The sequence below is a fragment of the Ochotona curzoniae genome, unplaced genomic scaffold (genome assembly GCF_017591425.1).
Source record: "Ochotona curzoniae isolate NIBS_2020 unplaced genomic scaffold, NIBS_Ocur_1.0 contig_523, whole genome shotgun sequence".
Lineage (NCBI taxonomy): Eukaryota > Metazoa > Chordata > Mammalia > Lagomorpha > Ochotonidae > Ochotona > Ochotona curzoniae.
In genome coordinates this window covers 2,438,791-2,451,761 of record NW_024466459.1, presented here as the reverse complement: position 1 = coordinate 2,451,761, position 12,971 = coordinate 2,438,791, and the positions used below count along the sequence as shown (strand labels likewise).

The 12,971-nt window shown below is 52.3% G+C and overlaps 1 protein-coding gene across 3 annotated transcripts in view; it reads left to right on the top strand.

The window, feature by feature from the left end:
* Nucleotides 1–1,183: 1,183 nt before the first annotated feature.
* PITPNC1 (phosphatidylinositol transfer protein cytoplasmic 1) overlaps nt 1,184–12,971 on the top strand; it is a 228,926-nt gene continuing 217,138 nt past the window's right edge. For 2 of the 3 annotated variants that reach the window (XM_040989535.1, XM_040989534.1), the window contains exon 1: nt 1,184–2,092. In XM_040989535.1, the coding sequence (XP_040845469.1) occupies nt 2,045–2,092 (48 nt within the window). In that variant the 5' untranslated portion in view covers nt 1,184–2,044. The remainder of the gene's footprint in view (nt 2,093–12,971) is intronic. The other variant, XM_040989533.1, reaches the window with a different exon arrangement.

Here is a 12,971-nt window from a genome sequence, read left to right as displayed (position 1 = left end):
GCCACCTGCACTTACTTTCCAGCAGCAGAGGGAAGAGCGTCTTGCCGTATCACCGATGTTCAATGTGTTAGAATCCAGTGTCAGATTTAGACTCTCCACCTCGAGGAATTTGGTTTCACTTTAATTAGTTGCTGGGAATCTTTGCAAGGCAACTGCGCATCTGGAAAAGACTTTTCACCCCAAGATAAGCCAGCTAGTCATAGGATGTCATCTCCCCTAGCAGGCACTGCCATACCAGTCCCTTCATCGGCTCCCCTAAATCCCTCCCTCATCATCATTAAACACGATTGCTATAATATGGGGGCTGGATCACCACCAAGCTCTATGTGTGCCATATAAGAGCGTGGATAGTTTTTGGAGAACGGATGTTGTTTCCAGGTTCCAGGTCAGTTTCAGGAGTCACTGAGGGTAGCTCTTTCTTTCTCTCTCTCTCTTTTTTTTTTCCATCCACTAACTTTTCAGAAAAACAATCTCCAAAATACCAGACAAATGAAACACAGACCCGAGCAGTTACAAGCTGCTTCCCAGGGACCTCAGGAATGTGCTGCTTGCAGCTAACGCGAGGGCTCTGCTTCACAGGGAGCGAATACCAACACTGCCAGCATTCTCACTGACATTTCACGGTGACTTTCTGCACTCAGGAGCGCTGACGCCAAAACCTATTCTTTGTGCTGGGGAAAAGCAGGAGCTGGGCCAGGCCGAGGGGGCAGGCTCCCGGGGAGGGTGCAGTTCTTCCTGTCTGAACCTCATTGTCATCCACAGGGCTGCACCCGTAGAATCTCTTTTCTGAAACAAGCTCCCGCCCCAAGGCCTCCCCAGCACCGGCGTTGCTTAGCGGGCCAAAGTGCAAACGCTCCTGGTGGGCGTTTGTGAAAATAAAAAATAAAAATTCTCCCTAGTTACCCCCGCCCCCAGGCGAAGGTCAAGGGTCCCTGGTTGCGCCCTGGCAGTAGAAGCGCTGACGGAACACCGGGGGTTGGGGTGGGGGGGACTCCCAGGCCACCGGGCGCTCCGAGCCGCCCCCTGCCCGGTGCCCTGTCTAGCCACGGCCCGCAGCCAGGGGGGAAAGAGACATGCTGTTTTGTTTAAATCCTCCACATTCGCTGCCATTTCCCTATTGGCCGGATGGGGCTACCCTCCCCGCCGCGGCCGCTGCTGATGTCAGCCCCGGCGCGCTCGCTCCTCCCGCACCACCTCCCGGCCCCAGGCTCCCTGCGGCTCGGCGCGGACTCTCGGCCCCGGCGCGCCGGCTGCAAACTCGCGGGCGCGCACGGCGCTCGGGGGGCCCAGGGGCTCGGGGGAGGGGACGCGCGCACGGAAGGCGCCAGCTTCCTCTCGCCCGCCCCTGGCAGCCGCCCGCCGAGGGTGGAGGCACCGGGGCCCCGGCCGGGTAGAGTCGAGCGGCGGCGGCGGCTTCCCCTTTTCTCTCCCAGCTCAGCACGGGAGCGGCTCGGGGACCTGTCCCGCAAAGCGCAGGAAACCTTGTTTACCGCCCAGGAAGAGGCGCCGAGCGAGCCTTTGTCTGGCCGGGGAGCAGCATCTCGGCTCCCGGTGACATTAGCACGGGGCGCGCCGACCGGGCTGGGCTCTTCTGCCTCCTCAGGCGAACTGAGCGGTTGACTTCTGTGCATTTCCTTCCAATTTTTTTTTTGGAAAGCTCTGCCTTCCTCGCTTGCCCGTTGCCGGGCATGTCCTGAATCGGCGACCGCTGCGACCGCCCCGGGGGCTGCCGCCGAGCCAAGCCGTCTCCAGCGGGAGGTCCACCTTCCTCTCTCTCGCTCCCTGACTTTGCAACACCGCGTTCTGGGAGAACCACCTCACCGAGGAAGGAGGCGGGGAGCCGCGAGCGCTGGGACCCAAAACCCTGACATGCTCTGGGGCTCGGAGGAGGAAGCCCGGAGCTGAGCGCGCACCGCCGCGGCTGCCTCGCCCGTCTGCGCCCAGCGCCCTGCCCTGTGCCGAGGCGGCAGTCTCGCTGGTCCGGGGGCGCCCCCAGCCCCAAAACACCCTAGTTCACACCCCAGGGTCCGCGGCCGGCAGGACCATGCTTCTGAAGGAGTACCGGATCTGCATGCCGCTCACCGTGGATGAGGTAGGCGCCGCTCCCGGCCGGGCCCCGCCGCCGCCGCCCCCCGAGGGAGGTGGGAGCGTCCCGGCGGAGCATCCGCTCCCAGACTCCCGGGGCGGAGCTGGGGTAGGCCGGCCGTTTGAGGGTCCCACTCGTCAGCCCTGGGTGGGGTGGGGGACTCCAGGTGGGCTCTTGGGAGGGGGGCACTCAGAATCCAGCTCGCCGGGGCTCACAATGCGCCACGGGAGTTGGCGCGCCCCCTCCCTTCAATGAACAAAACGCATAAAGCAAACGCCGGAGCACGGCAGCCCTTGTCGCCGGGGTGCAAGGGGTGCCCCGTCCTGGCCTGGACCCTGCCTCCTCTCCCCGCTTGGCCGTGAGGAGGAGGCGCGACGCGGAGACAAGCCCCGCGCCCCTGGGGTCTTGGAGGTCCAGGGCAGTGGGAGGGGGCGGGCGGGGTCCGTGGAGGCCCCCCTGCTCCGCGAGGTCGCCTCGAGCTGGGCTCCCCGCTCGCGCCAAGCCTGCGCCTCGGGGCCCCGGGATCCGGCTTCGTGGTTTCGCAAACCGCCTGGCTCGGAAACTTTCTGCGTGTCTTGTTTCTTCCGCCGCGGGGAGCGCCGTCCGCGCCGAGCCCGGAGCGCCGGGGGTTGCGACGCAGCCACGCGAGGGCGCCCCAGCATGCGGGTGCCGGGCCGGGGTCCCCGCCCCCCACCTCCCTCTCCCGGGGGTCCCGTCGCGACCTGGCGCGGGGCTCGACCTCCGCGAGCTCGGCGCGGGCTCCAGATCCCCGCGTGCAGCGAGCTCTGGCATTCAGGAAATGGTGACTCAGAGGGGATTATTCCCGCCCGGGCTTCCCTTTCTTCCTCCCTCTCTCCTACATTTGCACCTTCTTGCTGATTTCACAACGGCTCAGCCACAGTCCCGGAGGCAGCAGGGCGCGCGAAGCCAGTCAAGGCAGCGTGGCCGAGGGGGTGCGGGCAACACCGGGCAGTCAGCGACCCTCGCCCTGTGCCGCTTCCTTCCTTGTCCAGCGCCAAGTCCATCCGATGCGTTCCCGAGTGACCCTTCCGTGACAGAGGCCATGTGCTCTTGTATAACCAGGAGCGTGGCGGTGCACCAGGGCCTGTGATCTTTAGCACCTGCAAACAAGGGTTCAGGCGAGACCCACGTAGCTCTGAGTTGCAAGACGTGTGTCAGCTCCCACCAGGAGCTGGGTGGTGTGGGATGAGCCTGGGGAATGGGTGCGGAGAAACAGCCCCCTGGGCCCTGTGGGGACCCTGGGAGGTAAAGCCAGTGCAACTCAGTGTTGCCTGCAGAGGTCGCGCTGTTGGCACCTCCTGGGGCACTGAGCTGGGCAAGTTAAGCTTGGGGGTGCCAGTGCCTCTGCTGCGTGTCCCCTAGGACTTCTTGGGTTGATAGGAGTTTGGAATGTCACCACAGGGCTGGGACTGCATGAGATACACACCAATATAGGTGGCGAGGGGTGGGTGGGGGGGAGAGCCTGTTCTAGAATTTTCTCTGCAGCTCTACAACTTGGTTGATTGCATTCTCCAGCCTAGCCAGACAGAAGGCTTTTTCCACGTGGTTTTTGGGGCCTGGAATACAATGAGGCAGTGAGATAATTGCACCTAAGTGGTCTAGGTGGAGCCCCTTCCTTTCTTAATTGGCGGACAAAGTCGGACGCCACCTGTAATAGGTATAATGATTAAGTCATTTCATGTGTCATGCATTCAGACTGAGATAAGCATGGTTCAGTTTCTGCAGGCTCCCTTGCTGAAGTCATTTTCTACTTTGTTGGAGAAGCCAGGGGACGATTCAGAGGTTTCTTTCTTAAAGGGCTCAGGTGGTCAGCCAAGGGCAGAGACCATAGAAACCCTGGTTGTTCGCCCCCACAGACCATGCCAACCCCAGTCTGCCCTGCTGCCCGTGACCTTCACTCTGAAAACTGAACTGTGAAGCCACTCAGGTTTTTCAACGCGTTTCCCATCAACTTGGTAGACTTTTGGAAACCTGACTTGGCTTTCGGGTCTTGGGGTGAGTTTTCAACCTCTGTGGATCTCCTGGATCGAGCGTTTATTTAACCACCACAGTTAATTAATAGCAGGTGTAATTCTGCACATGCAGCAAATGCCTGCCTTTTGGAGAGAGCTATGTCACTCCTGGCTTTATCCCATTTCCCTGTCAAATGCTGTGGTGGGGCTGGGAGAGAACTGGTGTGCTATTCCCCGCCTCTGGCAGATGAGTAAACTGAGATTTGCAAAGGTTTAGTAATGTGCTTTAGGCTGCTCCATTAGTTAATAGCCAAGCCAGAAGGAGAGCCATGATAAAAGCCCATTATTTGTTTTTCCTGAGTCTGCTCTTTGCCTGTCACTAGTATTTAATCCGGGACAAGGAAAATCCTTTCCAAAGAACAGAATAAGTCAGCACTATCAAGTCCGTGAAAAATCAAGGGCCTCTTGAATTGTCCCAGGGCCCTGGCTGGCTTTTGCCTCTCTAGGCCTATTTTAACTTATAAAATGTTCCTAATTCCAGGAAAAAAAAAAAAAAAGAGCAGCTCTGAGAGATTAAAAATGAAGCGGATCAGAGTGTTGGTGTTTTTGGGGTGTGTGTATGTTTAAGCACTCATTTCAGAATAAAGACTTGGAAGACTGAGTTCCTGGGCTCCGTTGAATTGGAAAAGCTTCATTGGAGTAGCCCTCCTCTGGTGTGTGTTCAGCGCAGTCCTCTCTGCACTAAACATCAGCCTGCTGGAAAGTTCCCAACAGGAAAAGTCCCCAAGGGGCTGATAGTTGCTATAAAGAGAAAGTTGTCATTGTCTTCATTCGAAATATTTGGTGCTGTAGATTCTCCAGTGAGATTTAGACTGGAAGGATCCTTAGAGTTGACTTATTGTTGAGCCATTTTGTTTTAGGGAGGAGAAAAGCAGAGCAATTGAAGGCCCAGCTAGATGCCCATCTCATGGCTGAAGGTCAAGTCCAGTCTAGAAGCCAAGTTCTGACTTCTAGAGGGCCTCACCATTTCCCCCTTTTCTCTTTCCTCTGAGATTCCTTGCTGTAAGAGAATGTTACTGCTGGGCCTGTGTGTGAAGAGAGTATACTAGGCTGTCTCTAGTTGATGGTGGTTAGAGACTGTGACCTTGGGCCTCCTTAGGGGGTCACGTGGAGGGGTGTTAGCTGCTTTTGTAGACTAAGCCCCATGGTTAGACTGCATGTTGTTGTTTTGGAGTGACTTTGGTTTGTGTGGCTTGTTGAAAGCTTACGCTGGAGTTTCAGATCGCTTCCTCCCAGCCCCAGCCACTTGATGCTGTTCCTGGAACCGGCCCCCTATTTACCATGCCAAGATCCCTTGAAGTGCAGTACGAAGGGGAGGTCGCCGTCCCTGGCAAAGGTTCCTATCTGCACCTTGTAGGGGCTCAGCACACCCTAATGCCATCCGGGGAGGCAGGACCCTTGGGCGGTCCTTGTTCTGACTGCGTTCACGCTCATGTGGACACTTTGGGGGGAGCTTCTTGAAGCCCTCTCCAAGAACACAGGAAAGGGAAAAGAAAAAAAATAGCTTTTTATTTATTTATTTATTTTTAAAAACTGAATCCAATTGTGTTCCTTGCCCTGGCAGGGAGCCCAGTGCACTTGATCCGGGCTCCGCTGGGTCCCTGAAGAGTTTTCTTGCTTATGTTTCTGAGAACAGATTTGGGAGTTGGGGTGGTGTCACTCTGGGAATGACAAGAATGGAGGTGCCAAAATGCCAACCAAATGCTCCTCTCTTGTGAGCAATTCTTAGGAAGCCCCTGTGGCAACACATCAGGATGGAAGTTCTTGAAGAAAGACGTTTGGAAGTTGGGTATCCTGGCCTTGCCCTTGTTCCAGGTTCTAAGTGATATTGTAGGGTATCACGGGGCCCAAGTTTCTGTGGATTTCTCTCAGCCCTTCCCTGGGGTTCTTCCCCCACAGAACGGTGAATATACTTAAGTAGCACACGTGTGACATTGTGAAAGCATTGTCTGTGAGACTCGTTGAAAGGAGCCAAGGCCGGGGTGGTGAGTTTGATTTCTGAGGTGAGCCAAGGAGCCTCTTTGGCTTGTCCCATGGCCAGCAGACAGAATTCCCTTGCAAAGGTCATTCTTAGTGGTGAGGTTGGCACCTGGAAAGGGAGAGCAGGTTCATGGCTAAGTGCAAACCTTTCACCACAAATGGAACAGACAAGGAGCCAATGCTGCCCTCCTGGCCAGGCGGTGCCATTGACTTTGTACCTGAAGGACACTGCTTTTCCTCTGGATTTAGGGGTGAGTGCCTGTCACCTGAAGCAGATTCTGGGTGGTAGGAAAAAAAAATGGGTATCATGACAAACAAAACCCTGGTTAAAAGTAGGTAGCTACTTTTGCTTTTTTGTTACATCCCGGAGTTTGCCCCTAAGGCTTTTAAAAGTCAACTTAGAGGGCCCTTGTCTGATTGAAGGGAACTGTTTCAGGTGAATCAAGAACACTGTTTTGGTAGGCAGTCTACACAGTGCCAACACTCATGTTCTTTAAGGTATTTCTCTTGTTCTAGCGTGTTGGTCAGTAGGGTGTCTGAAAGAGTGGGAAAGTCATCAAGACTTGACAGTTCAGAAAATGTGCAGTGGGGACCCAGGGACAAGCAGTGAATGTGGTTTTCAGGCACTGAACTCGCTGGAAAAGCACGTCTAGGTTCGTTGCTCTAGCCGCCCCCGGAAGGCTGCAGGTGCCTGGTGGCCCGTGTGGGCTTTGGCCTGCTTGGTCTCTGCTCAGTTCACATGGATAACCTTTATGGGAACACTCCATAACACTCCTTTCCCTGTGTAGAGAGAGAGAAAAAAAGAGCCTTAGAAACCAGGTGATGTTGTAGTGAGAGGGCAGGAAGCTTCCAGGTGTCCTTAGCAAACTGAGCCCACCGGCAGAGGGAAGGGAGCGTTCCAGGGGTACCCTGCCAACCACCCACCTCCTTATCTCATCCTGAGAAACCAGGAATTTAGGGGGAGGGTCTTCCCAAGTAGAGAGATTTTTGTAGGTTACGAGGTGGATGAAGTCCAAGTGTATTGTAAATATTAAAACTATTAAAAAAAAAACCAGATCTGGAAGGGTAAAGTCTGAAAGAATTGTCTTGGGAAATTTTACATTTGTACTATATCACCACCAACTTAGCAAAATGTAGGTAGGGTTCGAGCAAAGAGAATTGTAGTGGTGCACACCTGCAGGGGGCGCTACTTACGTGGAACCCAATGGGAACAAAGCAATGCGGTAGATCTGGAGGCAGCCACCTAGACACCCTTGTCAGCTCTCATACTCCCAGCTCCAGCTGCTATTCTATTTAAACCTGAAGGTCTATACACATGCGTGGGCTTATAAGGATTTATTTATTTGAAAGAGTGATGGGGGTGGGGAGTGGGGAGATCTATTTATTGGCTCGCTCCTGGGTGGGCGAGGCTGAAGCCAGGAGCAAGGAACTCCATCTGGGTCCCCAGGTGCAGGTGGTAGAGACTCAACCCCTTGAACCATTATCTTCTGCTGCATCTCGGGGTGTGCATCAGCAAGAGGCTAGAATTAGGAGCAGGGCTAAGACTCAAACACAGGTGTCCCAAGCAACATCTTTACTGGTCCAGACACCTGCTCCTCACTTCCATTTTCTACTTCCTGAGATTTTATCTCTTCCTATTAAAGACAGCCCCGTTTTGAAGTTGCTGTAAGGTCTGAGGTCAACTATTGCTGGGAGTTAGGCGATTACACTGGTCTCCGCCTCACTCCTGGAGGCACAGGCCAGTTTTCCAGGGCTGTGTAACAAAGCTGTGTGCACATCATGCTTGCTGCAGCACCTTTATTATCCTGCAGTTCCCGTCAGTCAGAAGTCTGGGTATGGCCTGGCAGGATTGCCCACTTAGGGTTCCCCAGGACTGCAATGCAGCTGCTGTCCAGGTTGCCTATCTTTCTTGGACCTCTTGGCTGTCCAATAGTGGCTGGCCCCTAAAGGTCACCTGCCATTTCCTGCCACACGCTGCTCTCCACCATGGACAGGTGGCTCTCACAAGGTCAGCTGTGTAGCTTTTCAAGTCTCCTTGCCTTGTCTCTGACTACCAGACTGTTACTCTTGCAAAAGGCCTTGCCTCTTTGGGTCTGGTCCAGCACATTCAAGAGGAAGGAGATTAAGCATCTAAAGATGTGCCCCCTTGGCAGTGGGCCTCTCAGGGGTCGTTCTGTCCACCACAGGCAGATGAGTTGGATGAAAAGTTCCTTTGGGAGAAAGCTGTTTTGGATCTAGCAGATGTGGGGATGTGGAAGTTCCAGATGGATACTAAGGGTTGTGTCAACACATTGATTTCATGAGTATATGATGGAACTCCCACGTGCCAGGTACTGGGGATGGAGCAGCTGGCGAGGCAGATGTGATCCCTGCCCTTCCAGACCTCCCTAGCCAGATGATGCCAGAGAAGTTTCTCTGGGGTGGGTGCTGGGGTGCAAGGGGTTAAACTGCCTGTAGCATGGGCATCTCATATGGTTGTCAGTTCGAGTCCCACCTGTTCCACTTCTGATCCAGCTCCCTGCTGATGCACCTGGAAGAGCAAAAGAAGACGACTCTAGTGCTTGGGTCCCTGCACCCAGGTTGGAGACCTGGATGAAGCTCTGGCCTGGCCCAGCCCTGGTTGTTGTGGCCATTTTGTGAGTGAACCAGTAGTTGGGAGATGGATCTGTTTATCCCTCGCTCTCTTGGTCTCTTCCTCTCTGTAATTCTGCCTTTCAAATAAGTAAAAAAAAAAATCTTTTAAAATAAGTTTCTCTGCCATTTTAGATGTTAGTGGTGATATTCCACAAAATATGATTTTCTTTTTAAAATAAAATTTAGTTATTTGAAATGCAGAGTGAGAGAGAGAATGAGAATCTTCCCTCTGCTGGTTCACTTTCCTAAAGGTTCAGGCAGAAGCCAGAGACCTGAGTGGCATCTGATCCCCCCACTGGCCCAAGCACTTGGGTATCTTCTGCTGCCTTCCCAGGTGCAGAACTGGGCTTTGAGCTGTTACTTAGGTAAGGGATGCTAGTCCATCTGGGCTGTTTCATCCTTTGTGCTGCAGCATTCACACCTACAACTATTTTAAAAATCCTTGAATTGAATTGGTCTGCAAAATGCATCTCAGTAAGGCCTTTTTTGTTTGTCTGAATAGAGGTGCTGATTGGTTAATTTCAGCAGCACAGAGCCTGTGTTCTGAGGATGTCATCAGGTCTCTGTCCTCAGGGAGATGGCTCTGGTGGGCCTGACCTCAGACAAGCTTTTTCAAGGTGGTGATTCTCTTCTGCAGCCACGTGGAAAACAGAAAGTCTGCCACATTTGGCCTGAATGATCACAGATGAAGCCAGGGCACGATACTTAAAGGAACAAGTGGTCACAACTGGAAGAGTTGCCCTGGTGTCACCTGCAGGGCCTGAGGGCTCAGGAGCCCCTTGGAGGGCACAGTGGCTGCCACGGGTGGACAACTAGAAGGCACTGGCTGCTGTTGGGCATGTTGGACGGGAGATGCCGTGCCATCCGAGACAGCCCAGTGGGGAGGAAAGTGACATGAGTGCCCTTGGCTTTGCTGATGTCTGATGAGTGTTGCCAGACTTCCCACCATGGGTTTTGTTGTGGTTGTCTTGAGAGTCTGTCTAGGATGGCAAAATGCTACCAGACGTGGGGGCCCAGTCCCCAGGAAGGCAGTTGGCTAGTGAGGATGCACTGTTGCAGCCGTTGGCTTGGCAAACCATGGCAGAGGAAGGGGTCTGGGCCCTGCTACCATTTCCTGTTGGGCTGTCTGGTGGTTGACTTAGAAACCCTAGAGCCAAAGCTCACCAAGACTTTGACATCACGGATTAAAGTGACTCATTCTTTCATTTCCCAGCAAGTTGACAAAAGGGGCCACCTCTTGAAACTCCATTTCTAACATTAGTGGAAGTCAACCCATGCATCTAAAGTACAGAGCCTAAATAAGTTCTTGATCAAATGTAGCCACTGAGTCTTCTTTTAGTTATTTATTTTAATGGGAGGGAGGTGTTGCTTTTTAAAACTATTTATTCGAAGAGAGAGAAAGAGTGAGCAAATCCCTGGGTTCACTCCCCAGATGCCACCAGGCTGAACCTGGGAGCTAGTTACTCCGTCTGGGTCACCCATGTGGGTGGCCAATCAGTTGCTTGCCCCATCACATGCTGCCTGCCTAGAGTTTGCAGCAGCAGAAAGCTGGAGTTTGGGAGCTGAGAGCGGCACTCAGGATGCAGGTGGCACAACTGAACGCCCACTCCTGGCTGCTTTGAAGTTGAGGTGAAACATGACCTTAGAGGATTCCTGTTGTTCCCCAGCGCACTGTCGTCATTCTTTCATTCCTCTGGCAGCATATCTGGCCATCTTTAGGGTGGTGTTTCTCTCCCAGATTGAATCACCTAGGGAAGTAAGAGTGGCCAAACCGATGTAATTTGAGGACAACCTATAATCATGTTGTTGCAACACTCACTCTCAGCAGTTAATCTCTAAAGACTGTTGTTTCCCAGTCCCCTGTAGTTTGGGCGTGTGCACACACACACACACACACACACACACACACACACACACACACACACAACCCAGCTCTGTAGTTGCTGTATTTTATTCTGATCCAGGTGAGCATGCATTTGGTGGTATATATATATTTTTTTAACACTAGCTCATCTGTGTGTTTCTTTAGAAGAAAGTGAATCAAGTGAGAACAACTCAGAAGTCTTCATCTGCTCCGCAGCTCCATGACTAAATTGTTTAAGCCTTTAGATGCTCCGATTCTGGTTTGCTAGATCTTTGATGATCCTAACAGCTTGCCAATATTTTCTGGACTTAAAAATTATAGCAAGTTTATTTTTTGTTGTAGTGGCAAACTTTCGCCGACCTCTTGTCTCTGCAGATATGTTTAGGGCCTGTCTAGATAGCAATGTGCCCTTTTTCGGAATCTTGCATACAAACTTCCTGAAGAAGTCCCGTACGGGCCTGGGCGGGGCCTCCGAAGCTGAGTGCTGGGTGCTGGGTGCTCAGGCCACTTATCTGAACCATTTGCATACATTCGAGTCTGACATACGTTGTCACCTGCTCTGGATGACTTAGTCCTGACAATGAGGGTAACCTAGCCAGCTCTCCCAGATCACAAGATCATGCCTGACTGGGATTTTGCCAATGCCATGCCTCTAGGGTCACGATGAAATAGTCGGCACTGGAAAAAGTTCATGGAAAAATGGGATTCAGAGATAAGTTTCAGTAGAAAAAAGCTAGACATTTGTGCAGAGGTTTTTCATCATGTACATTTTTTCATGAACTTTTTGAATATCATTTCCTCATTCCTCAACTGCAAAGGAAGGAGAGAGTGGGAGAGAGAGAGACTGCATTCATTGAATCTCTTCCTGTTGCCCTTCGTCCTCTGAGAAAAAACGTTAGTGGATCCATTTTGCAGATGTGAACTGGGAATGCTTGCGTGGCTAGTCAGTGGTATACCTTGATTGGCATCTCGGCAAGCCAGACCTGGCAGTTCAAGGCCATGGACACTTCGCTCCTCCCTGTTCTTCTATCTCCCAAATTCTAAAGGTGGAAAGAACTTGGAAGGTGATTGCTTTCCATCTCGATCCGAAAAAAAACATAATTTAGAAGTCACTTAGATTTTCCAGGATCAGCAAAGGAAACCAGGATGAACAGTAAGAAAAGTGAGTGGCCCTGGGTTTTATGTCCCATCCAACGATCAATTGTACCCAGCCATCGAGCCCAGTGACCTTCTTCTGTCTGACCTCAGAGAGCAAATCTTGCCCTCTGTGTCAACATTCATTGTGTTTGTGCTCTCTGAGAGAACCGCCCCTATACCCCTTGGAAATGGCTCCCGCGAGTGCCAGTGAACATCTGTGGCTGTCACGGGTGCCATCAATCTGGCTGGTTCCTCCTGAACACCCGTGAGTGAAGTCATGCTGGGGACAGAGGAGCAGAACTGCCTCTGGGGCACATTGAGTTGAAAAGTTACACTTGTCAGGTGGAGGTAAGCAGATTGGGAAGAATTGGAAACAATGAGTGTGTGCTGTTCAGTTATCTAGTTAGCCCTCCCTCTGGGAACTGGCATTGCTTTCAGATCCAGTTTACAAACAACAGGGCAAATTAATACTGTTCTCTTATAGTCACACTGTATGTGGGCTACAGTATAGTACTCTGGATTCTTTTTAATTTACTTGAAAGAGAGAGAGGGAAATCTTTCATTCGCTGCATCACTCCGGACTGTTGTCGCCTCCTTCAGTTGATGAGGGAGCAGGCGTGCTTGTCTTAGACCTGATGCTGGGAACGCAGACTCTTGTTCGGCATCACGAGACAGGTGTATGGTATGGATGTACAATGTGATTGTTCAGTTCTTCCCCAGCCTGCTACAGTCTGGCAGCAATAATTGCATGGAGTTGTTGGGGTGCAGGGAGGAGGTTCCAAGCCCAGGAAGAGGGGTGCTCCAGTCTTGCTTAGACGTCCCTACGGCCTGGTTGGAGGCATCTGCAGCATCGTTGGATTCAGCACTCGGTAGTGCACCTCTTGGATTGCTTTTTGACGGAAACTTGGCCGCGGCTGTGGCTAATTATGTTCTGGAGCAGCGTGACTTACGATGCTGCAGATACGGGGAGGTTTTCTTGCCAAGATCGGGCTGAAAAGGAGCATGAGGGTGGTTGTGTTTTTTGTTTTTTTTTTTTTTGAGAAAAAATAATAATTAGGCTATTAGTTGTCCAAATGGAATAATCCCCTTAAGCTTTTTCAAGAAAAACACTTCGGAAAGGGTCAAGAGTATTTCACATCAGTCATTGACGTAGGTGCTCAGCCATTGGCCCATGTTCTGCAAGGAGTGGTTTCTGGTGTTAACATTGGTTTGGTCTCTTAGAACCCATCCTATTTTT